Here is a 23,065-nt window from a genome sequence, read left to right as displayed (position 1 = left end):
ATTCATTCAGTTGTATTTATTGAGCGCTTACTGTGTGCAGAGCACTCTACTAAGCGCTTGGAAAGTACAGTTCAGCAACAGAGACAATCCCTGCCTATACCAGGGTTGGATCTTTTAGCATGACTGTATAGAGTAAATTGAATGTTCTCTTACCCCATTGGTGATGTGAAATGAATTGGACAGGGCACCCCAGCTCTGACGTGTACAGACATGTCATCATGAAACTGTTTAGGAATCTCAGTGACCTTTTGGGGCTGTCAGATTTACTAAGTAATTTCCACAGTCCAGATCTACCAATGGTGTCAGATGTTTTGGGGTGGTTTTTTTTGTGAACACTATATTGACATCTTGATGCTGCTCCTTAAACTTTTCCTAGTAGCAGTAGCATTTATTGAGCTCCCACTTGGTGGGTCACCCCGTACTAGGCACTTGGGAAGCCAAGAATAATGATGAAACATGTTCTCTGTCCACAAGAAGCTCATATTCTATTCAGAGACAAACACAAAAGTGTTTATTACACTTTCAAAATAAATACATTGAGTGGACATATATACATAAATGCTGGGCTGCGTAAATCATGTATGTTGTGCTTCTCTGATCTAAAGCCCCATAGTGATTTTTAGGATCGTTTGGTTGATGATACTATTTAATGGTTAATCTAGAACTGCTCTGGCTCGGATCTTGCGAGCAATGGAAAGCTTGGTAGTACTAGTAGGAAAAATGATGGCATTTAATAAGTGCCTCCTGTGTGCTTAGCATTGTGCTAAGCCAAGTAAACAGATTAGACCTGGTTCCTGTCTCACATGAGTTCACAATCTCAATGGGAGTAAACAGACTCATAGAACAGTGACGGTGAAATGCAAAACAACATTAAATTACAAAATCAGCCAATGCAGGAGAGCAATGTGAAGCACAACAGCTACACATAGTTGTTGGAGCAAGCAACCTTCACACTCCTCAGGTTTCCAGGCCCAGTGTTGGATTCCAAGTCAGTGCAGTCTCCCCAGGGACCCATTAGTCCCGAAGGCTCCCACGGCTGAGTGGAGTTTCAGCCCTCTGGAGGCCAGCAGCCAAGGCTGGCTGGGCATCGGGCGGCTGCTGGGATCCCAGAGCTTCCGAGCAGGGACTTGGCCACATGGGTCTCTGCCAGTGCCCACCCCTATTCCTGCCGGGCCCTGGGGTTTACTCTCCTCGGCGTTCTGTCTGGAGGCAGCAAGGCTGAGGTTTGCTGGCTGGTGCAATCTGACTTTTCATCTCTCTGCTTGTAGAGGGCTATGATGGTGGTGTCTTGGAGTTCCTCCCTCAAAACGCGCAAATCTATCTACCTAGCTATCATCTATCGAGCTAAAAATCCATCTATCTCTGTCGCTCTCTCTAACCATTTATATGCAGACACTCACTATTCAGACAAATACACCCAGGTGCATAGACCCACTCTCTGGGCATGCATCACCCAGACATCTCAACCCCCAAACCAATGCACTCTCCAAAAGAGCAAACTACAGGTGGCTTACCCACTCCCCACTGAACTTATAAATGTGAAGGGAGGATGTAAGCCACTTGAATTATATCATATTTCACTTGGCTCTTTGGGTAAATGCCGCACCAGGTATCTGTCCCTTTTCCACTGTGTTTTTGGACATTAAATTTTTCTTGAAGGTATTTTATTTAAAAAAACAAGATTCTCCTCATCCTCTTCTTCATGACCTGCCTTGTTATATATTGTGTGGGTTCCTCTGCTTGAAGAGTGATAACTCTCACCTTTGTTTCATGATTTCACCGAGGCTGACGGGATGAGGAGAGAAAGATGCCACATTTTTAACCATCACAGGTGGTGAGAATAATTTGAGACTTTATTCAGTTCTTATCTGTGGCAAGATCAGAGACAAGTAAGAAAAAGAATGTATATCCTTTCCCAGGAGAATTCAGACTTTGGGATGATAATGCACAAATTGGGTGATTTATCTCCTCCAGTAAGGCTGAACGAGAGGAAGTGGCTTTGCATGGCAGCGTAAAAGATTATGGTTGGGCACTGGGGAATTTCCTGCCTTGAGAAAGGGCCACAGAACCTCAGCCCAACACTGGAATGGCAGGTCATTCAGTGGGGGTATGAGGGCTATGGTATTATGATAGGCTCATTAGACCTTGGAGGGGTTACAGAGAGAGGTTGTGAAGTCTCTGAAGGCCTTGGGAAAAAGGAGAGGTTTTCATCTCAAAAAGATGGTTTAGATGAGGTCCTAGCTGGAAGCAGGGGGATGAAAATCAAGTTTTCTTCTAATTACCCTGTAGTTTTATAGAAGGAGTCCTTTCATGTCATCTTTTTGTCCTGGAACTAACTTCTGATCCGAAACTCTGACAGTGGCCAGTCCCCCTGATTTTGTCAATCAATCAATGATATTTGTTGAGCATTTACTGGGTACAGAACACTTTAACTAAGTGCTTGGGAGAGTACAGTACAACAGAGTTGGTAGGCACTGTTCCCTGCCTGCAATGAGTTTGATGTTGACAGATAATCCACAAATCCTCATTTTAGACAATACATCCAACCTCTTGTCAGGTAAAACATTTATAAGACACCAACAAAGAATAGTATAGATGAAGACCAATTTTTCCAGTAGTAATTATATTTTGTAGTGTCTGTATAGTGTTTTTATTTTCCCAGCGTGATTTAACATCAACTCTGTCATTTCTGAATCACATATTATTCCCTTTTACATACGAAGAAACCCGTGATATGCAGCTTGCCCGAGGTAAGCAGCTAATCAGCGGTAGAGCTGAAACTAGAATCCAGGTCTCTTGGCTTCCAAGCCCATGTGGAAAGGAGGAGGAGGGAGAAAGGGGCTGTGTAATCCTCAAATGGATTAAGTAGTGGAATCACGAGGATTTCCAAGCATTTCCCAGTGATATAAAGAGAGAGGGTGATCAAAATAGGGATACATAGAAATGGGGGAACAATGGAAAGTGATTTCTGAGAATTCCCTAGTGATAGAGAGAGAGAGAGAGGGTGATAAGAAGAGGGATAGATAGATGATGGGGAGAGATGGAGATCTCCCTTGTGATGTTGGCCGCCTTTTCCAGCTCCTGTAGTATGCCGCCACCTAGAGGCGTTTACGCGAACTTCAGCTGCTCGTACTTGTTTCAAGGGAGGGAAAATGCGGGCTCTGCTGACACCTAGTGGTGGCCTACCGACATGACGGCTTTCTGGAAAAGTCCTGGAAGGTGGATCTCCTTGTAGCCTTTGGGGCCTCTTGGGAAGGGAGGGAAATGATGATGATAATGATTGCGTATTTGTTCAGCGCTTACTATGTGCCAGGCACTGTACTAAGCGCTTGGGAAAGTACAATACTGCTTGTATCCACTCCGGCGCTTAGTACAATGCTCTCCACACAGTAAACGTTCGATAAATAATAAAGAGAAGCAGAGTGACTCAGTGGAAAGAGTACGGGCTTAGGAGTCAGAGGTCATGGGTTCTAATTCCGGCTCTGCCATTTGTCAGCTGTGTGACCTTGGGCAAGTCACCTAACTTCTTGGTGCCTTAATTACCTCATCTGTAAAATGGGGATTAAGACTGTGAGCCGCATTTGGGACAACCTGATTACCCTGTATCCACCCCAGCGTTTAAAACAGTGCTGAGCACATAGTAAGTGCTTAACAAATACCCAAATTATTATTAATAAATACGATGGAATGAATGAGTGACTCTAGCGCTTAGTACAGTGTCTGGCACATAGCAAAACCCACTTTTTAAAAAAAGTGCTCAAATACTAGTGATTGATCGAAAGCTTGGCAGTTATATAAACGTTCCGTTTAGGTGGATGGGGAATGTAGCCTGCACCCTCTCACTTTAGGAGAAATTTGGGATGAGAAGCGGCATAGAGCCTGGGTTTAGGGATGACCTGGATTCGAATCCTGACTCTGCCACTGGTCTGCTGTGTGACCTTGGGCAAGGGACTTCACTTCTCTGGGCCTCAGTCACGCCACATGAAAGATGAAACCCCGCCGCTTAGTACAACGCTTGGCACATAGTAAGCACTTAACAAATATTATTATTATTAGATGGGGTGGATAGTCCGTTCCCCCTCCCCCCCACCCCCGCGCCTCAGCCGCGAGCGTTGTCCTCCACGTGGGGCGCGCGCTCGGAAAGCAGGAGAACGAGGGCGGCGCGCGCTCGGAAAGCAGGAGCACGAGGGCGGCGCGCGCTCGGGAGGCCGGGGGGGGGGGGGGGGGAGCGCATGCTCAGAACGCCAAGGCGCCCCCGGGGGGCGGCGCGCATGCTCGGAGCGGCGCTCGGGGGAGCGCGGTGCGCCGCCTCCGGCCGAGTTGGGTAGTGCAGGCAGAGGAAGAAGGGCGGGGCCACCGAGGAGCGTGCGAGCCGCCCCGCCGCCCGGGCCAGCCCAAAGGTCGGTAGCCCGGGGCCCTGTGCCCGCCTCTCTTTCTTCGATTTCCGCCCTAAACGGGCTTCGATGTTCACCCAGCGAGCCTCGGCCACCAGCCTGCAGCCGACCTGGACGGGCGGGGCCGCTGCCCGGGCATTGTCTAGGCGATTCCCGCCAGGTCCGGGCACTTCTTGCTCGGCCCGTGTGGCTATGTGCCATGGGGGTAGAGTTGCCTCCATAGTCCACATGCCACCCTTCCTTCACCCCTCCTCCTGCCCCTCCAGGCTTCTGGTGAGTCCCTCTCCCCCTGATCTAATAATAACAATTATTCTGGTATTTGCTAAGCCCTTACTGTGTGCCAGTGTGGGAGCATAGTTGCTTATATTGTACTTTTCAAGCGCTTAGTACAGTGCTCTGCACACAGTAAACGCTCAAGAAATGTGGTTGATGAGATAATGTTGGTATTTATTAAGCGCTTACGAAGTGCGGAGCACTGTTCTAAGCGCTGGGGGAGATACAGGGTAATCAGGTTGTCCCACGTGAGGCTCACAGTCTTCATCCCCATTTTACAGATGAGGGAACTGAGGCACAGGGAAGTGAAGTGACTTGCCCACAGTCACACACCTGACGAGTGGCAGAGTCGGAATTCGAAGCCATGACCCCTGACTCCCAAGCCCGTGCTCTTTCCACTGACCCACACAGCTTCTCATAAAGAATGACTGTTAGGGAAGTGGTGGCCGCTTCCTTCCCCTTTGCCCCCTTCTCCTGCCACCCGAAGGCCGCCAGGGCCTCCAGCACAATGAACCCTGCAGGGGAAGAGCTTCATTCATTCAAAAGTTTTTATTGAGCGTTTACTATGTGCAGAGCACTGTATTAAGCGCTTAGAATGGACAATTCGGCAACAGATAGAGACAATCCCTGCCCAACGACGGGCTCAAAGCTCCCTCTCTGGGCAGGCCCAGGGGCACGATTGTGCCCATTTTAGCTGGAGAAGCTGGCCCATCCCTTTCCTAGCTCATGCTTTTTCCAGCTGTGGGTTTAAATCCCGGCCCCGATGGGGTCAGGGCATCCCCTACCCAGTGAAGCCTCCTAATCAGTCAAGCGTATATTTTGTGCAGAACACTGTAATAAGCCCTTGGGGAAGTAGAGTGCTATTGGTAGACACTATCTGTGCCCTCACGAAGCTTACAGCAGTCCAACTGGGGGGACAGACATTAAAATAAATCAGAGGATAAGAGTATGATGTAAATACTGTGGGTGAGGCAGTAGGGAGGGAAAGTAGGGGTAAATGAGTAAAAGAAATGGCCACCCTCGTGATCCTTTAGTAAAGTTGATCACTTTTGGAGGTATTAGCATGCAAGACCCAGGCTGGGCAGAGAGGCGTATGTCTGGATTCAAAAGCATCCAGATTTGGGTGATGGCAGAGGGAAGCTGTTTTTCCTGCAGTGGTGGCAGGGGTGAGAAGACTGACTGATGGAAGTTTAACTGAGCACAGAAACTGATTTTCACTTTGGGAAGAAAGGACAACCAAGAGGCAGACTACAAAACATCTTTATCTCCCTCTCTCTCCTTCCCTTTCTCTTTCTCTTCTCCCAAGCCAGCTGTATAACTTTTTTTTATGCCGTAAAACACAGTTTAATTATTCAGGGGCTAATTTGTGCAGTTCATCTAGGCTCTTGGCTTTGCCTCTTTCCCACTCTGCACCTTGGCCTTTTCAGGTATTGTATTCTGCTGTTGGGAAGAACCTCTTCTAGAAGGCATGAGCATGTTTGCAGAGAGGAAAAACAGAATTTAAAACCTGTTTTAAATGCTGCTCTTTGTGAATAGCTCTAGTTTAAAGTTGGATGGAGAAGGAAGTTGAATTTATGGACAGATTTCTATTTATCCCTACTCTCTCTACCACCTTTTGACAGCAGCCAAAAGTGATCTGCATAAACTAGTCCAGGGCCGAAAGCACTGTGGGTGTGTGGTCAGTTTGAACTGAGATGAACCGATGATGAAATGCCATGCCCCAGTACGCCCCGCAATAGCTTAGACATAGAAAGTTTTCATTCCTCTTTTTTTCTTTTTAGGAATTTTCTACAGAGTCCACCTGGACTCTACTTTTGGCATTTGAGGTCCAGCAGACTTGTGCAACAAGTAATTATGCTGCCACCATGGGAGATGACTCTTTACCTGGTCCTTTCCTTTGGCTTCCACTTTTATTCCTTTTATGAAGTCTACAAAGTCTCCAGAGGTGAGTAAATACTTCAGGTGAATCGTTCTACTTTTTGGTTCTTCATTCAGTGTTGGATGCTTACTGATTGCGAAGCACTATCCCAAGTGCTGAGGAAAGTACCACAGAAGCAATACATGCATTCCCTGCATAGTGGTTTGTTCCCATCAGTAGAGTTGGGCTTTGTCTGGCTGTATGGACTTGTCACCGAGCTCTTCTGAGGGATCTTTGTAGGCTAAGAAGGTCTGCTCTCCCTGCATGTCTGTGTTTGGCTCGGCGAGCCGGAAAGAGGGCAGGTTGCCGAAAGACTGCAGTGGGGGTGCATGGGGCTTTGGAGGTGGGAGGGAAGGAAATGCAGTGGGGTTCTGGGAATATGTGGATGTGGGAGGGAAAAGGTAGAGAGGTAGGTTCATGACAGGGAGGGGTGGAGGTGGCATTAAATGTGTCCTCATTAGAAATGGCAATGCAAAAAAAGCTCTGGATCCCTGCAGATGGTGAAACTGCAATGACTGCCTGTTACCTTTGACTTGGAATTCCCTTTCCTCAGTCCCCTTTGGGAAAACCCTGAGAATTAGGAATTAGGTAAGGGTGCTATTTTAGGTCATCAATGCCGAAAGGGTAGAGCCTGTGTGGTGTAGCATCTGTACCAGGCACAAAATGTAGTAAGTGGCCCCTGGTGGAAGGTTGGGAGTTTCAGAAGTGCTGGGTTGAGAGAGTATGGAACTCTTCTGTAATAATAATAATGATGGTATTTGTCAAATGCTTACTATGTTCCAAGCACTGTTCTAAGCACTGAGGTAGATACAGGGTAATTGGTTGTCCCACATGGGGCTCACAGTCTTTAATCCCCACTTTAGGAGTAAACCGGGGTGGCGGCAAGGGGTGACAGAGAAGCACAGAGAAGCTAACTTAGGTAATGGAGGCACAGAGAAGTTAAAGTGACTTGTCCAAAGTCACACAGCTGACAAGTGGCAGAGCCAGGATTAGAACTCGACGATCTCTGGCTCCCAAGCCCGTGCGCTTTCCACTAAGCTGCGCTGCTTCTCTAGGGCCACATCAGTTGGTATCAGAATTTCTCAAGGCAGCTGGATGGGCAGACCTGATTGGCCCCAGGGTGTGTTCCCATCAAAAGCCATTCCAAGCAGTTGCCTGAGGAAAGCAGTCAGACTGGCCTCTCCACTTGCCCCTGCTAGAATGATTTTTGTCTGTTCTGCATTGGACTAACGAACAGGTTTTCAGTGGGGGGTTGTCCCTAGAGAAATCCACATCACCCCAGGGCATCCAGCCCCCCCCACCCCCCGAAGTCCAGGATAAGGTGCACTGTCCCAAAAGCACTTTGCTTTTTCTCTTTGTGATCTTCCTCTTGTAGTGGTTCCCCTTTTTTTTCCCCTCTTCATCTGGTCCTCCATTCCACCCTTACCTTTGAGTCATTTTAAAATCTGTAATCTGTCGTTGGGGAAACCATGTATTTTTGTGTTTTTGCTCCTTTTTTTTTCAGATTCTCTTGGGACCCTGATTCCAGTTTGGGTCTAAATTAGGCACCTTGGAAAACTGAACAAACTCTTTCATGCTTGTGACTGCTTCAGTGGTTAAATTGAATAAAAATGTAGCTCATTAGATATTGGCTAATTCAAGGTAACTCGTGATGTGAAACAACAGTTAATTCCCAGCCATCTTGATAGTCTCCTCCCCTCCATTACAACTGTTGTCTTCATCTGAAGAACAGATAATATATTATTTAAAATGGAAATTGGGTCGTGAGGATTCCTGGCTTTATTAGTTTAATGTACTTGATATTCACTTCTCTCTCAGCCCCATAGTGCTTACTTACACATCCATAATTTATTAATTTGTTACTGTCTGCCTCTCCCCCTCTAGACTTTAAGTTCCTTGTGGGCAGGAAATGTGTCTGCTAACGCTACTGTGTGGTACTCTCCCAAGTGCTTAGTACAGTGATCTGCTCACAGTAAGTGCTCAAAAAATACCATTGATTGATTGAAAAATATGTACACAAGTGCTATGGGTTTTGGTAGATACAGTCCCTGTCCTCTTGGAGCTTAGAGTCTAGTGGGAGACTAAGCAGAAGTACCTATTGTATGCACAGCACTGTGCTAAGTGTTGGGGAAAAAGAACAGGTGGGAGTTAGATATGGTTCTAGACCTCTAGGGCCTCACAATCTATTACTGCCTTATTCTGATAAATGCTAGTAGTGTTTCTGAGATTAGCAGTGGCCAAACAAAGTGACACTGAATGTAAAATTTACATATACTCAAGTGATAGAAAACACCCCCCAAACTTTACTTTGATTAAACCTGAGCAGACATAGGGCTGAATTGACTTGCTTCTTGTAAGCAGAGTGGTCCTTAAATCTCTGTCATTGTGGCACCCTCATCTGGTGGTGTGTTTTTATACTGACCACTTGCAGATCTCTCTGATCACTGCTGGTTGAACGAGCTCCTCTCCAGAGCGTGGAAGTAGCGTGGGCACTGTGGGATTTACAGAGCTTTGAGAGACATGAAAGAGGGAGAGAATCTAGATATGTATGTGTGTGGTGTCTGGAAAGAACTGTTGGTTGCCCAGCACTTTTTTTCCAGTCCAGTCACGCACAAGAACAGTGATTTTCCATCAGTGGTGTTATCTTAGAGCAAGAACAACTGATTATGTAGATGATCTGAAAAACTATATTAGTCTCTCCCAAGCCCTTAGTACAGTACTCTGCACACAGTAAGTGCTCGGTACATACCATCTCTTGGTTGATTGGTAAAGCAACACATTGTGCTTCTTTGTCACCCCTTGCCGCCGCCCCATTTTACTCCTAGCCTTTTAATCTTTGCCAGCCACAACCATGTCCAGAAAGTCCATGCATAGATAATTTGGATGGAGGAGCAGAAAGACCCCCTATTTAAATTCAAAGAGCGGTAGGAAGATAATTGCAAACGACCCGTCGAAAGCACCAAAAATAAGGAAAATGGCTTTGTGTTTTATTTCAGAGATAATGGAAAATCCTCTTATCCTTCCCCAAATTGAAAGCTGATATAATGTGCATATACTTCTTATATTTGATTTTCATGTCATTGCCTAGAAAAGCCCTTCTGAAATAACTTAATAGCCTATGACAAGGTAATACCCAAGGTTTATTTTGATTATTAATCGATTCCTAATAATTAAAACCCTGAAACAAATGTACCACAAGCGTGGATCACCTATTACTTCTAATAGGTGAGAGGTAAAATTGATCTTAAAAGAAAATGAGACTGGCTTGTAATGGGAGCAAATGTGGAATTACTCAGCTGGCAGTTATTTCTAACCATGTTGAACAGACTAAACATTTTGCATATTAAGCAGGGGAGCTGGTGCAGTGGTTCAGATGAATCAAACTGCATTTTCCTTCACAGCTGTCCAATTTTGTGAGCTCTTTGACTCCAACCTTTGAAATAAGATCTAGGGATATTTACAAAGGTGGTTGACTTGGGGTTTGTTTCCCCACCTCTAAATAATATGGTACTGTACACTGTTGATTATCTGACAGCAAATTATCGGAGGCAGATTGCTAAACTCTCACCAGCTGTAACCCACTTCTGGTGTAGTGGCTAGACCACGGGCCTGGGAGTCAGAAGGTCATGGGTTCTAATCCTGGCTCTGCCACTTGTCTGCTGGGTGACCTTGGGCAAGTCACTTCACTTCTCTGGGCCTCAGTTACCTCTTCTGTAAAATGGAAAATTAGGATTGTGAGCCCCATATGGGACAGGGACTGTGTCCAACTTGATTACCTCTGATCTACCCCAGTGCGTAGAACAGTGCTTGGCACATAGTAAGTGCCTAACAAATACCATAGTTATTGTTATTATTCTCCTGGGTATTCTCACACGAAGCCTCTTGAGAGTCATTCACAGGATCTTTCTCCATCTTCCATTGGCTTAGGTCATCTTCTCTGTCACCCAAATAGGGCCTTGGGGGTAGGGTGTCCAGTTGTCTGGACTTACACTAGACTATCCAGTATCCAGTTTCTCTGTCCCCTGTCTTGCATTACTATATTCAGTAACTCCCCTCCTTCCCGCCCGGGCTCCTGCTGCTGCCAGGTTCCGCGACCCAGAAGTATTGGCCATGCTCAAAGGATCCTGGCAGGGGGATGCATTGTTTCTGGAGGAATTGAGGTGGGGGTTCCCCAGACATGTCTAGGTTTAGGCAGATTGGGCAGGCTCCCATCAAAAGGGCATCCATATGACATCACATCACACTGCATGCAGGCAGAACACGTGTGACATCACTTGCATCTCTGAGTCTATAAGGTTTAGCTGGGGAAGTAAAACCTGGTGGTCGGGTGAGAGAAGAGGGTAATTGATTGGGCCCAGAAGGGAGGTGGGAGTGGTCTTGGGTAGTGGATGGAGACAGTGCAAATAGGGCAGTTTGGTGAGATGCTCCGGAGGTGCTCAAAGCTGCAGTTCCCCTGTGTCTGCTGGTGGGTCATAGGCAGGGATAAGCGGTCGGAGGGGGGAGATTCCACATTAGCCGAATTCTCCCAAGTCCCTAAGGATGCTACTTGGTTTTCTCTATTTGTGGGAGGACATGTATCTTATTAAAGTTACTATTACAATGAGGCATTCTCATTTGTTCCTAGCCCCGTTTACCTCTGACTCTTGCTCCTCATGTTCGATACTGCACAGAGCAAAGAGATTCAAATGGCTACTGAAAGAGATTCACTCAAATATTATGGTAGTTAATCATCTTCCATTAGGAAAGTTTTCTTTAAGTCTAATAAACCTGCAGGAATAATCACATTTTCCTTGACTCTGTCTTTTGTGGAGAGGGAGAACAGCTGGTTGGAGGCCTTTTTGTGATGACCTTTCTTGCTCTTGCAGACCATTAAGTCAGCCCTGAACCCCCCTCTTGCCCCCAATATCTTGAATTTTCCTTCAGAGAACTTGCTTTCTGAACTCTTAAATAATCGTGGTCAGTCTTCTCTGGATCCTCCCCTATTCTCCCATCCTTTTCATCCAACATGATCCGTGCAAGTCCATGTGGCTGGATTAAAACCAATGAGATGGAGCCATCCACCAAGGCCCTCTACCTCTTGCCACATTTGTCAGGCACCATCCTGACCATTTGCTTAGGATGGGCCTCTGGAAACCCAAAAAGAGGGGATTTTGTGGGGATAGCAGTATAATTAGAATGAAAATTGTTTTGGTTTGCATGGATTTAATACAGAATGCTGTGTCAAGTAGCATCTTCTCTCGAACCGACTTGTTCAAATCCTGATTTTCAATCCTGTTTCAGATTAGAAAAGTATTCCCTTGTGCTCCATTTACTTCCTGCCACCTCCAGTTTTTTTTCCATTGCATGCCCAGTGAAATTGGCAATTGGCTGATGGGAGTTTCTTTTTGAATCAGTGGAAACAATGGATTAGATTTCTGATGATTGGAGATTTTCATTATGGATGAGGTACTTTGGCTGATGAATTACTCCCTAAACCCATTTTCCATCCCTGGATTTTGGTAAACAAAGAGTACTGTTAATGTTTTTTGTTTTTTTAAAAAAATCCGTCTAATTTCTCTCTTCATCCCCCTTTCCCTCCCCCCATCCTACTGCATCATTTAGAATTCAAACTCTTTTACTTCTAGGTAGCTGCTCTGCTTTATGAAGCCTGTCACTGGGAGGGAATAAAAACCCAGCAGCTGACTTGGTAATGAGTCTGTCAACAGAAATGACTTCACTTCTTCTGCCTCTCAAGCAATTTGTGGAGCATTTTATGAAATGGTAATGGAAGGGAGCCAAAAAAAAAAGGTCAGAGTTCCCAAAGAGAGGCAGGTTTGTGAAAGAGAATGGGCTAGAGAGTAGAATTCTCTTCTTTGTTTGAATCCTGTTTCTCTGGATCAAGGTTCTGGTTATTCTAATGCAGAGTAGTTTCCCATTAGAGTAAATGAACTAACTGTTCCTTAGAGGAAATCGTGCAAAGGATCGAAGAATCATGGAGCTGAAAGGGGCCTCAAGAGGGTGCGTCCCCAACCCTGTGCCTGCAGGGCTACCTTTAAACCATCCCATAATATGACTATGTGCTAACCATCATTTCAGCTGCTGTGTTCTCTGCTGCCCAGCCTATTTCTCTAATTTATAAAAATGCTGCCTCATTTCAGTGGACAGTCTGGAAAGGTTTATTGAGCTGTTTATTGCCCTGCTGATCCTACCTCACCTGTTGGCTGTTTTATTTCTCCACCAGGGGAGGTATTGCAGCATTAAGAAAGCAAAGATCAGTACAGCAAGTACTTCGCCCAAAGTAATGATTTCTTTAAAATGACTTTTTTTCTTAGTTTCTACTCAGCTTTTTTTTTTTTATAACAAACTGAATCCTAATATATCAGGTGCTTTGGTGAGAGGGAAAACTGAAGAAGCACCCTATTGTATGAACAGGGAGGCAGTTATTATGCAAAGGCAGCTTTTTATAGGGCTTATAACACTCCTAGTTCTGAATCCACTAGATGTCGCACTATCCAAAAGAGACTCATCTGTTGCCTGAACAGGATTTAGGACCCCTCCCGCCCCCAAATTTCCCAAAATATTTCAAGCCTCGAGAGGTCTTTTGTGTTCCAAGGTTTCGTTATTCCAGGCACAGTGCCAGTATTCCCCCCAGCTGGTCTCCTGATGAAATATCAACGCCAGACTGACTTAACCTGGGTATTAGGTCGAAGTGGTTGTCAGTCAGCTGACCGACCCTCTCTGACGTTCCGGGCTGGGAAAGATGCAGACTTTCTGTTTCTCTGGTAAGGGAAGGAGCGGATCCTGTGACAAATGGTTCTTGTGTAAGGCATGAAGTGACAGGGAAGAGAATGTTAGGTAACAAGGGGAATGTTTTGAGCGATCGTGTTAGAGCAAGACTTAGTTATGTTACCTAACATTCTCTAGTCCGTAAGCTCGTTATGAGCAGGGACCGTTTCTGCTAACTCTGTTGTACTCTCCCAAGTGCTTAATACAGTGCTCTGCACATAGCGAGTGCTGAGTAAAGGCAGTTGATGATGATTGATGATAGCTGGCTGCAGGGTGGATTCAGGGTGCTGGTGGCCTGCAGGGTTGGGGCATGGGAGGTTTGAGGATCAGAAGCCAGTGTCCTTGTGGCTGCTGGTCTCCCTTGCCCCAAGTCCAAGCCACACTGCTCTGATCGGTTTGGAGCCCGGTAGCCGCATGACAGGAAGAACGGAACCGTTCAGGCCGGCACCACTGATATGGCTCAAGATGTCACCGTCGGGGAACTATGGGACTCGGAGCAGAGGCTCACTGCCCCACTGTCTTAGGTGGCATACGGTTGGTTCCTGATAATATAACAGGCTGGTCACTTCAGTGCATTCCACCTGTGTAATACTGTGCTACGTGGTATATTCATAACCTGCCAGGCAAAATTCCACATAGTACAAATGGCTTACAAAGTGTATTAGGCAGAAATTCTGCTCGAACCTTCCCCCCAGCCCCCACTTGCAAGTCCCACCTACGTTTCTAGTGCAGCTCTCTCCCCCACTGACACTGACTGTTCCCCTTCACTTACCACCAGGTGTGGAGAGACTCTACACAGTGGTTAGCCTGCTGCAAATATACCAAGTCCCCTTACAAACACAGATTTCCATGGAAACCAAACACAAAGAGAATGCAAAGGAGAAGCAGGGTATAATTAATTTTCTTTAAGCTCACTGACTTTCATTCAACCCTTTGCCCGATTTCCTTGAAGCTCAGCGTGGATTGCTTAGGCACAGAATTGATCTTATCTTCATGGCTCTACCTAGATGGGTTGTCATTAGTTGCTTGAGAAGGGGGAAGTGTGAGGCAGATGGATCGGAATCAGGACAAGCAGGGCAGGGGGTTCAGGATAAGGAAACATTGGTCAGCTTTCAGAAACCTTTGTCGGGTTATGAAATTGAAATTAGAGAAGCCATGTTCAGCTGCTCTTCCTTGTCACTGAAGGTAGAATACAAAAAAAAAAAGAAAAAAGAACGTTAGCAGCATGATAGATTTGTGTGAACTGTAGGAGTGTGAGGTACTTTTAGAATAAGGGACTGAAATGGGTTGTATGCCTTCTTTCCTTGGAAATCTCTGGAAGTAGTAGAACGGACTCCTCTCTCTAGGAGAATTTAAATGGGGATCTATATAAAGTTAGGGGATAGGCTCCTGTGGACTCATTCTCTTCTAACCTCCCAATTCTAGGATGTTAAATTCACCGTTATCATAGGGTAATAATAACAATAGCTGTGTTATTAAACACTTGCTGTGTGTCAAGGACTGCACTAAGCACTGGGGTAGATACAAGATAATCAGGTCACACACAGTCTAAGAGGGAAAGAGAACACGTATTGAATCCCCACTGGTATGGATAAAGAAACTGAGGCCTAGAGAAGCTGTGACTTGCCAAAGGTCACAGGCAGTGATATTAATATTAACTAATATTAATCAGTGACATTTATTGAGCAGGAGGCTTTGTGCAGAATACTGTACTATGTGCTTGGGTAAGTCCAGTACAGTTAGGAGGTATAATCCCCGCTCCCAAGGGTCTCGCATTTTTCTCCCCTGCTTGATTATAATTACTGTTCTTTTTCTTTTTTTGGTGAACCTCTTTGGTTGAGTGTCATCAGGATTTTAGAGTAAGCAGAATTACTCCACTGCCAGTTTATGGCAGGCATGTCAAACTCATTCCTTTGATTCAGCCGCTTATGAAGCTTTCCATTTGTACATGGGCTGCACTTTAAAAAAAAAAAGTTGCAAATAATTACATTCTAATGAATCATTAGCAACGTAACATGTTACTATTAGATGAAAAGGAAATGGTGTTAGCCAATAGAGCTATTTTTGTCATTTTCTGGCAGGAGCATTACTAGTGGGTGGGCTTCCATTCTGAAATGACACAGTGGTCTAAGAATTGAGAGGGAGAGAAGAAGGCAGGAAAGGGAAAAAGACAGACACACACAAACAAAGCCACACAGATGATAGAGACAAGCACAAAGAAATACAGGCACTCAGAAACTTCAGAGAGCCCTAAAGAGAAAGGCACAGACAAGAGACAGAGCCAACCACGCATACGCTCTCATCCACACTTGCACACACTTTTATCCGATGATCTTTACCTTGAGCGGTTGCAGTATCCAAAGGAAGAGCAGGAAAGAGGTGCAACAATGACCTCCTTTTGCTGAGCAGTCCAGCTTGTCACTTTGGGTTGGAGATGCTGTCGTCGCCCCTGCTGCCCCTGGCCACTCAGGCCCCTGGCATGGGGAGGGGAAAGAGATGAAAGGGCCATAAGAGGGGAGTAGCAGCGATGGCAACTGCAGTCTCTTCAGCCCAGGAAATTGGCAGAAGTTGGCATCTTTTTCTTTTCTTTTTTCTCCTGCTGTGGTCAGCTGTCTTGTAGGCCCCAGGCATTCTTTCTGTATTCTTTCCCAATACCTTGTACAGTGCTCTGCACACAATAAGCACTTGGACTGCAGCTGAGAGATGACACCTAAGTTGCAGACTTGCAATTCCCTGGCCTCCACTAACTTGTTCTAAGCTCCTTAAGGGGCAGGGATCATACCTACCAATTCTGTGGTAGTTCACTATCCCAAGTGCTTAGCCCAGTGTGCTGCACACAGTAAACACTCAATAAATACCATGCTTGATGGACCAAACTGCCTAAGGCCATTTGGGTGGGTTTCCTGGGAGACTGCTTCCAAGCCCAGACTGCTCCCTGCCTATGGTGATGACTGTTTCTTGTGGAATTGACCAGTTGTAGTGCCTCCTGATTAATGAAGATTGTTCTTCTCACCAGAGCATGAAATGGAGCTGGAAAGAGAGTTTGAACTGGAAGTGGACCCTTTATTTGGAGGACTGAAAAAGGTAAGATCAGGGAGTTAATGGGACCTTCCTTTTAATGCTCTGGTTTCCCTCATATACTAAGTTCCTTAAGGGTAGGGATCATATCTGCCAACTCTACTGTATTTCCAAGTGCTTAGCACAGTCTGTTGCACATAGTAAGTGCTCAACTACCATGGATTGATCCATGAAACTGCCTAAGGCCACTTGGGTGGTTTTCCTGGGAGACTCCATTCAAACCCAGATGGCTCACTGCCTGAGACGAGGACCGTCTCCCATGGAACTGGCCAATTCCAGAAGGAATACACCAGTGGGAATTAGATACAGCCTCTGTCCCTCAGGGGCTCACAATCTAAAATTTGGAATTGCAATCAGTTGCTTTGGTTTGTATGTGAATTCCTGTTTTAGTTGAGGCTTCTAGGGGCCAAGGCTGTGCCTCTTTCACATGCTTCATACAGTGTCCAACCCAGTGCTCGTTGAATCTTTTCAGATGATATGATTTGGAAGAAAAATGTCCTTAGTGTAAATTCTGGGAGCCAACTTTTATCCATTGTTTTCCCTGCTATTCTACCCTCTGTGGTGTTCCCATCCTGCTTAGAGCATCCCACAGTGCTGTGGACATCAAGGGCAGCCTGCTCTGGGCCTGGGAAAGACTCCAAGCCCGGCAGGACAGCTCCTCTCATGCTAAACTATGGCCATTTTTGTCTCTTTGGGGCTCAGGGTCAGGCCAGGTAGCTGTGGTTCTGAAGAGGGGAATGGCCCCCAGAGGGGCACAGAAAACAGTACAGTTGGCCCTGGAGCCTGGTGGGGGCACAAAATGGTCCTGGCCAGTACCAAAGTCTGGTGAGCTGCTAAAACCTCTCCCTGGGGCCCAGAACCCATCAGGAGCATTAGGAGTTCCCTTTTTTTTAAAAAAATGGCATTTGTTAAGCACTTACTAGATGCCAGACTCTGTTCTAAGCCTTGGGGTAGATACAAGATAATCAGCTTGGACAGAGTCTTTGTCCAACATAGGGCTTGCAGTCTTAATCCCCATTTTACAGATGAGGTAACTGAGGGACATAGAAGTTAAGTGATTTACCCAAGGTCAAGTGGGAGAGCTGGATTTAGAACCCAGGTCTTTCTGATATGTATGTACATATGAGAGAGAGAGAGGGCACGCGAGAGAGGGAGGGAACATTAGTAAGCACTCCAATAGAGAATTTCATGGGAAACGATGCACATTTAGGAGAAAGTTATACCCAACTAGTTATTGATGAGAGAGGTCAGGACTGAAGAAAATGTGGCAGCCTAACTGCAGGTTCCAATGTGAAAGAGCAAGCCGAAGCATCACTGTGCCGTGAGCCTCTGGGACAAAATTACACTGCCCGTCTACCCATGTCAGTCTTCTGTCTCTTGTACTTTTCAGAAAGGTACTTATCTCATTCGCTTGGTCTGTGAGTCTTCAACCCAACTGCCTGGTGGGTGTGTCCGGGGATCCATGGTGCCCCGTGGGAGGTTCCCGGTAATCCTCAATGCCTGATGGATGTCCAGTGGTCCCCAGTGGCCTCACCCAGAACAGCTCTGAATAGTGCGCCAGGCTGGGGGTCACCAGATGGGACAAGTGATCCCCTGGTGGGGTTTTAGCTTTTCGGGTTGGCACTTTTTCTTTCACGAGAGTAATGCTGGGGGAAAGCTGTGCTGAAAAGCTTGTGGTGTGTGGCCGTTCGGGCAGGTGGAGTGGATGCTTGGGAAGGTAGCCAGACTCCATCTGTTCCGGGATAGACTCTGGCAGCCGGACCTCTTCATTCACTCCTTTCTGTAGAAGCCCAGCCTGTCGTAAGGGCAAACACTACAAATCTGAGCCGCCTGGCGGTATGTTCGTAGTGACGGGTTTTTTTTGAAGAGTGATTATGGCTTGGACACATGGTACAATGCAAGCCAGCCATTCTCTTTGTGAATTATCTGCTCGTCTACAACGTGTACTGTGTCTTTGTCTCCGGGCGCATGTGTGTTTTTTCTTTTGCCTCGTGCTGCTGAGGCCACACAAGGATACTTCCTCTAAATTAGGAGATTCATCCTCAGTTTTTGTAGGATTTGAACCATGTACGGATTGATGGCTATAACAAGTATCAGGAAGAAAGGAAGACTTCAAAGTGGAAGTCTTCTGGAAAGCTTAATGAGAACTGGATACTCTGAACAGAGGAGGATGAATCTGTAAAGGTTTTGAGTTCAGCTTTGGTTTCACATTCAAAAGAAGAGATTTCTCTGAGTGACAGTAAACCTCAGAGGTTCGTGTAATTGGGCATAGAGCCTACCAGAGTAAGTTTTCCTCAAGTAGTTTTCTTGACTGCAGTCTCTGACTCGGAAATAGAGTGGCACTTTGTTCTGTTAGGTATTTTCCCAATAATTAGAGAATCATAGGCTCAAATGATGGAAAGGGATCTTAAAAGGTTATTTGATTCATCCTGCCTCTAGAAGGACCATATGAAGATGACACAAGACCTGTAATTAAAAAAACTCAAGTTGCAAAGAAGTTACTGTTGAGTGCAAGCAGCTTTCCAGCAAATTCATTCAGTTGAAGATTAGCTTCTTAGCATTTTTCAGAACCACAGAATTAGCCATTTGATTTTGGTCAGTGAATATAGGTGAAGTTGATCTCTTTTCCCAGATCTAGTGGGTCATCCTCTAAAAAATACAGCATTTGTGAGACCACCATAGTAATGATTAGAATTATTGAATAGACTTTCTGTATGGCAAGGAGTGCATTTTTTTCCTGTACAACAAGTGTGACTCAAGATAGAGACCCCCTGTTAGGTGTATTTTAGAAATAAGGTTCATAAGCACACTGAAGTAGTGAGCATGAATTTAAAGTATTTCAAACCAGTTTAAATTTGTTTAGGCTGATTATCCTGTGCCTAGCATTCTTTGTATTGTGAGTAAATAGCGGTAGTGTTGGTGGTTCAGAGATTGTAAGCTCACTGAGGGCATTCCACGACTTCCGCAGTATGCTCCCAAGCACTATCACAGTCCATAGTCCTCGGTACCTACAAGGTACTCAGTAAATACTATTGATGATTATTAGCTGACAATTGAACAGTTAAAATACAAATGGGGTTCTTTAACTTGGATGACTCTGGAGCAATAGTGTGTCATTGCAGAGAACAAAATTAACTTTAGTGATCAGTTAGGATGCAGATTTCTTGCCAAGAAGTGTAGGTACTCAAGTCTTTTCAGGTCTTTTTGCAGCATTCATTTATAAACTCTAAGTTACTAGTTAGGTTGGAGCCTTTGGGAAACCTTGATAGTCAGCATCCTCTAGAATTTGTCTGACTCTCCCCACTGTAGTTATTACCCTCTATACCTGGGGGGAGTAGAACAAGAATCTCTTTAATGGAGCATGCACAATCAGCAGTAAGTCTTTACTAGGAGGAAACTGAATTTTGTATTACTCTGAAACTTAACAGAATTATTCTGGAGCAGGTGGGATCCCAGCTCCATATATCCTTTCAGAGGTAGAGTGTAGAGTTCCTGACTATCAGGACAGCAAGACCCTGGGATAAACAACTAAAGAAAGCAACCTGTAATGGGTGAACCAAGGCTGCTCTTCTCAAAGACCATTGGAGAGCTAAGTGTTTTCTGTAGAGCTTGAATAGAGCAATGACTTTTTAAAAAGTGACCTTACTTGGTCTTCCAAGGTGGGAACGAAAGATAAACTGTCAGGGACTTGCTGATGGAGTGAAGTTGGCAGTGTCAGAGGCTCCAGACTCCTGTTTTTTGTCCAAAGTGGTCCTGTCAGTGAAAGATGTAGGCACCCAAAGGAAGCTGTTCTCTTAGGATGACTTCACAGCAGACCGAGCATCTCAACCTGGAGCCAGAGAAGGCTGGCAAGAAGTCCAAAAGGACTCTTTCTGGGTTGGGCAGTGCTTGCAGAAGCACTGATCTAGGACTCACTGAGGAGGCAAAGGTCAGTAGCCCTGGTGACTAGAACAGTCATGGCCACCTTAAACTTGGAACCCTCAGGGAGATCAGTGGGGCACTGGGGACCCCTTTGGTGGGATCCAGGTGACTGTTTTTCAGGGCTGGATAGTCTTGGTGAACTGGACTGAACCAGACTCTTGTCGGGAGTGGCCCAGACCTAACTCCTATACAGTGGACTAGAGGTTGCTTGGGCTGGTTCAGATACCCGGGATCTGCTGGGTCTGGGCAGTTCCAGCCTCATTCAGTCTTGAAACCTAAATACATGCTTATTTAAACCATATAATCTGTTTTTGTTGGAATCACATTTTTTGTCTTTAAACCGGAAGGTAGATTTGACTGGGGGAAAGAAAAACCAAAACCCTAAGGATGGTTAATAGAAAGCAAGAGAAAGTGAGTGAAAAATGGACCAGAAGTGCATTTGAGGAAGAGGTTTTCTATGGCTCTTGTTTCTTTTGATCCCTGTTCTTATCCCCGGCTCATTTATGTGTCAAGCACTGCCACTGCTGATGACTGATTTCCTTAAAATACACTCTCTGTGGGCGTCCTGTGCTTGGGAGCCTCTAAATAGGTTTGATTGAAAGGCGTGTGTGTATGTGTGTGTGTGCGCGCGTGTGTGAGCCTGTGCATGTCTGTGGAAGTTTAAGCCCACATTACTGCCACCTTCAGACCTAGGACTCCTTGGGTGAGTGCCCAGGGATTTGATTGGATTTGCACTTACATGTAAATGGGAAAAAAACAGTAAGAACCTCATTCTGGGGCATGTGGTAGGCACTGAGGTTTTCTAGGCCACTGCTGAAATCTGTGTGTGTTTTTCGTGTGTGTGTGTGTCCAGATATTACATAACTTTTCCCCCTTGGACTTCGTTTAGTTTTTTGGCACTGGGAGAGCTCACACTAAAAGTTTGTGACTTCCTGTAGCATTCTGTGGAGGAGAAGCCTCCGGGGCTGCCTGGACCATCTGCTTTTAGAAACCTGTTAACTTTCATTTCATCGCAGTTTTCGTGTGTTTGTTCCTTGCCCACTCATAGGGTTCAAAGATTGTCCATTTCTCTACCCTGTACCCCTTTTTATTCTAACATTCATTCATTCATTCAATCATATGAATTCAATCTAAATATTTTGGTGACAGAAATAATCATTATTATTGTTATTATTACGGTATTTAAGTGCTTACTATGTGTCAAGCACTGTTCTAAGCACTGGGGTAGATACAAGCTCTCCCTAATGCCATCAAAAAGGATGCCATCATATCCTTGGCAGCTCCTTCCCCTAAAAATTTCATCCCACAGATCCTGCAACCTGAAAATTAATCCAGCCTCCTAGCCAGGGGAAGGAAGCATCCTTTCTGGCTAGAAGATCAATTCCTGACCTAAAGGGAAGCAAATTGCCTAGATTACACCATAACTAATCATAGGGGAGATCCTGGCTGGAGAAGTTATCTCTGGAATTTGTGAACAGGAAGTTTACCTCCAGATTGTCCTAGCAAAAGTGGAGGGTCCAAAGGCTGGAAAACAAAATTTCCAAATCATTGCTAAGTGCAACTTTTATTTTTTTCAGACGTCAGATTCATCCTTTGACCAGCTCTTTCCCTCAGTAAAATTCTTCAGAATCAGTCCCCCTCCCTCTTTCTCTGCCAGAGAGTCACATAAATATGTGCTTGCCTCCCTCAAATGTTAGGGGGAAGACCTTTCTAAACTTGAGAACTCCACAGCCTCATGAATAACTTGTGCTCTGTGAAATTAGCAGTCGTAACAGGAACCGACAGCCAACAGTGTTCACGGCATGATGTTGAGGAAACTTGCATAGGCACACACACACAAAAAAAGGAATGCCTCGTGTTTCCTTGCTGTCCTGCTGCTAAGAAACCCTTCAATGCTTCTCTCATTAATGCTCACCCATCTCCAGGGGGTAGAAAACTGTTCTCCTGGAAAACAAGTGGTGTGCTCATTGTACTGTAGGGAGACTGAGGCATACAGAGCGAGCAATTTCTATAAACTCATTTGCATTCGAAGGTGATTCCTGGGACATGGATGTGACTGAAAAGACTGGGGACTGTCAATCCCTGTACTATAAACAAACAAGGGGGAACAGGTGGTTCCCCATTATAAAGAAAAGGAAACTGAGGCACAGAGAAGTTAAAGTGACTTGCCCAAGATCACACAGCAAAGCAAGTGGCAGAGCCGGCATGAAAACCCAGGTCCTCTGACTCCCAAGCCAGCACTTTTTCCACTAGGCCACCCAGTTGGTGGCTGTTGCTCCTGGAGTTTGAGTTTTTGCTCCCTATCAATCTCCCTCATTGCACCTCCCGTCCCCTGTGCCCCTCGCAGCAACCTCCCCCACAAACAATAAAGCTTCTGGGCCCCAGGCTTCTCCTACCTCCTCTACCACCAGCTCCCCCTTCTGCTTTGTGTTTCTGGTCTGGCCTCATGACTTCTGCACGTCTTTAAGCTTAAGTCTTTAGAGCAGTTTTAGTTTGAGTTGAATTTTTAAGGTGTAGCTCTGAAATTCTCACAGGAAGACAAGAAAGTGTTAGGAACATCAGAAAGGCATGCTGAGATTGTGTTGCAAAAGTGAAATTAAAAAGATTTCTTGTACCACTGAGATCCAAATAAATATTATTAAATAAATCGGAATTTTATGATAGAATTCTGTGGTCATTTTTATAGTTTTCTCATGGGTCAGACACCCACTGCTTG

At 45.5% G+C, this 23,065-nt stretch overlaps 1 protein-coding gene across 5 annotated transcripts in view; it reads left to right on the top strand.

Annotated features, from left to right (window-relative positions):
* Positions 1–23,065, top strand: part of HHAT (hedgehog acyltransferase) — a 207,007-nt gene that overhangs the window by 21,581 nt on the left and 162,361 nt on the right. For 2 of the 5 annotated variants that reach the window (XM_039914846.1, XM_039914843.1), the window contains exons 1-3: positions 4,408–4,667; positions 6,449–6,612; positions 16,367–16,434. In XM_039914846.1, coding sequence (XP_039770780.1) covers positions 6,522–6,612; positions 16,367–16,434 — 159 coding nt within the window. In that variant the 5' untranslated portion in view covers positions 4,408–4,667; positions 6,449–6,521. The other 3 variants (XM_039914844.1, XM_029047510.2, XM_039914845.1) reach the window with 3 other exon arrangements.

The sequence above is a fragment of the Ornithorhynchus anatinus genome, chromosome 19 (genome assembly GCF_004115215.2).
Source record: "Ornithorhynchus anatinus isolate Pmale09 chromosome 19, mOrnAna1.pri.v4, whole genome shotgun sequence".
In the NCBI taxonomy this organism is placed as follows: domain Eukaryota; kingdom Metazoa; phylum Chordata; class Mammalia; order Monotremata; family Ornithorhynchidae; genus Ornithorhynchus; species Ornithorhynchus anatinus.
The sequence above is the reverse complement of the archived record's forward strand: the minus strand, read 5'-3'. Positions and strand labels throughout refer to the sequence as shown.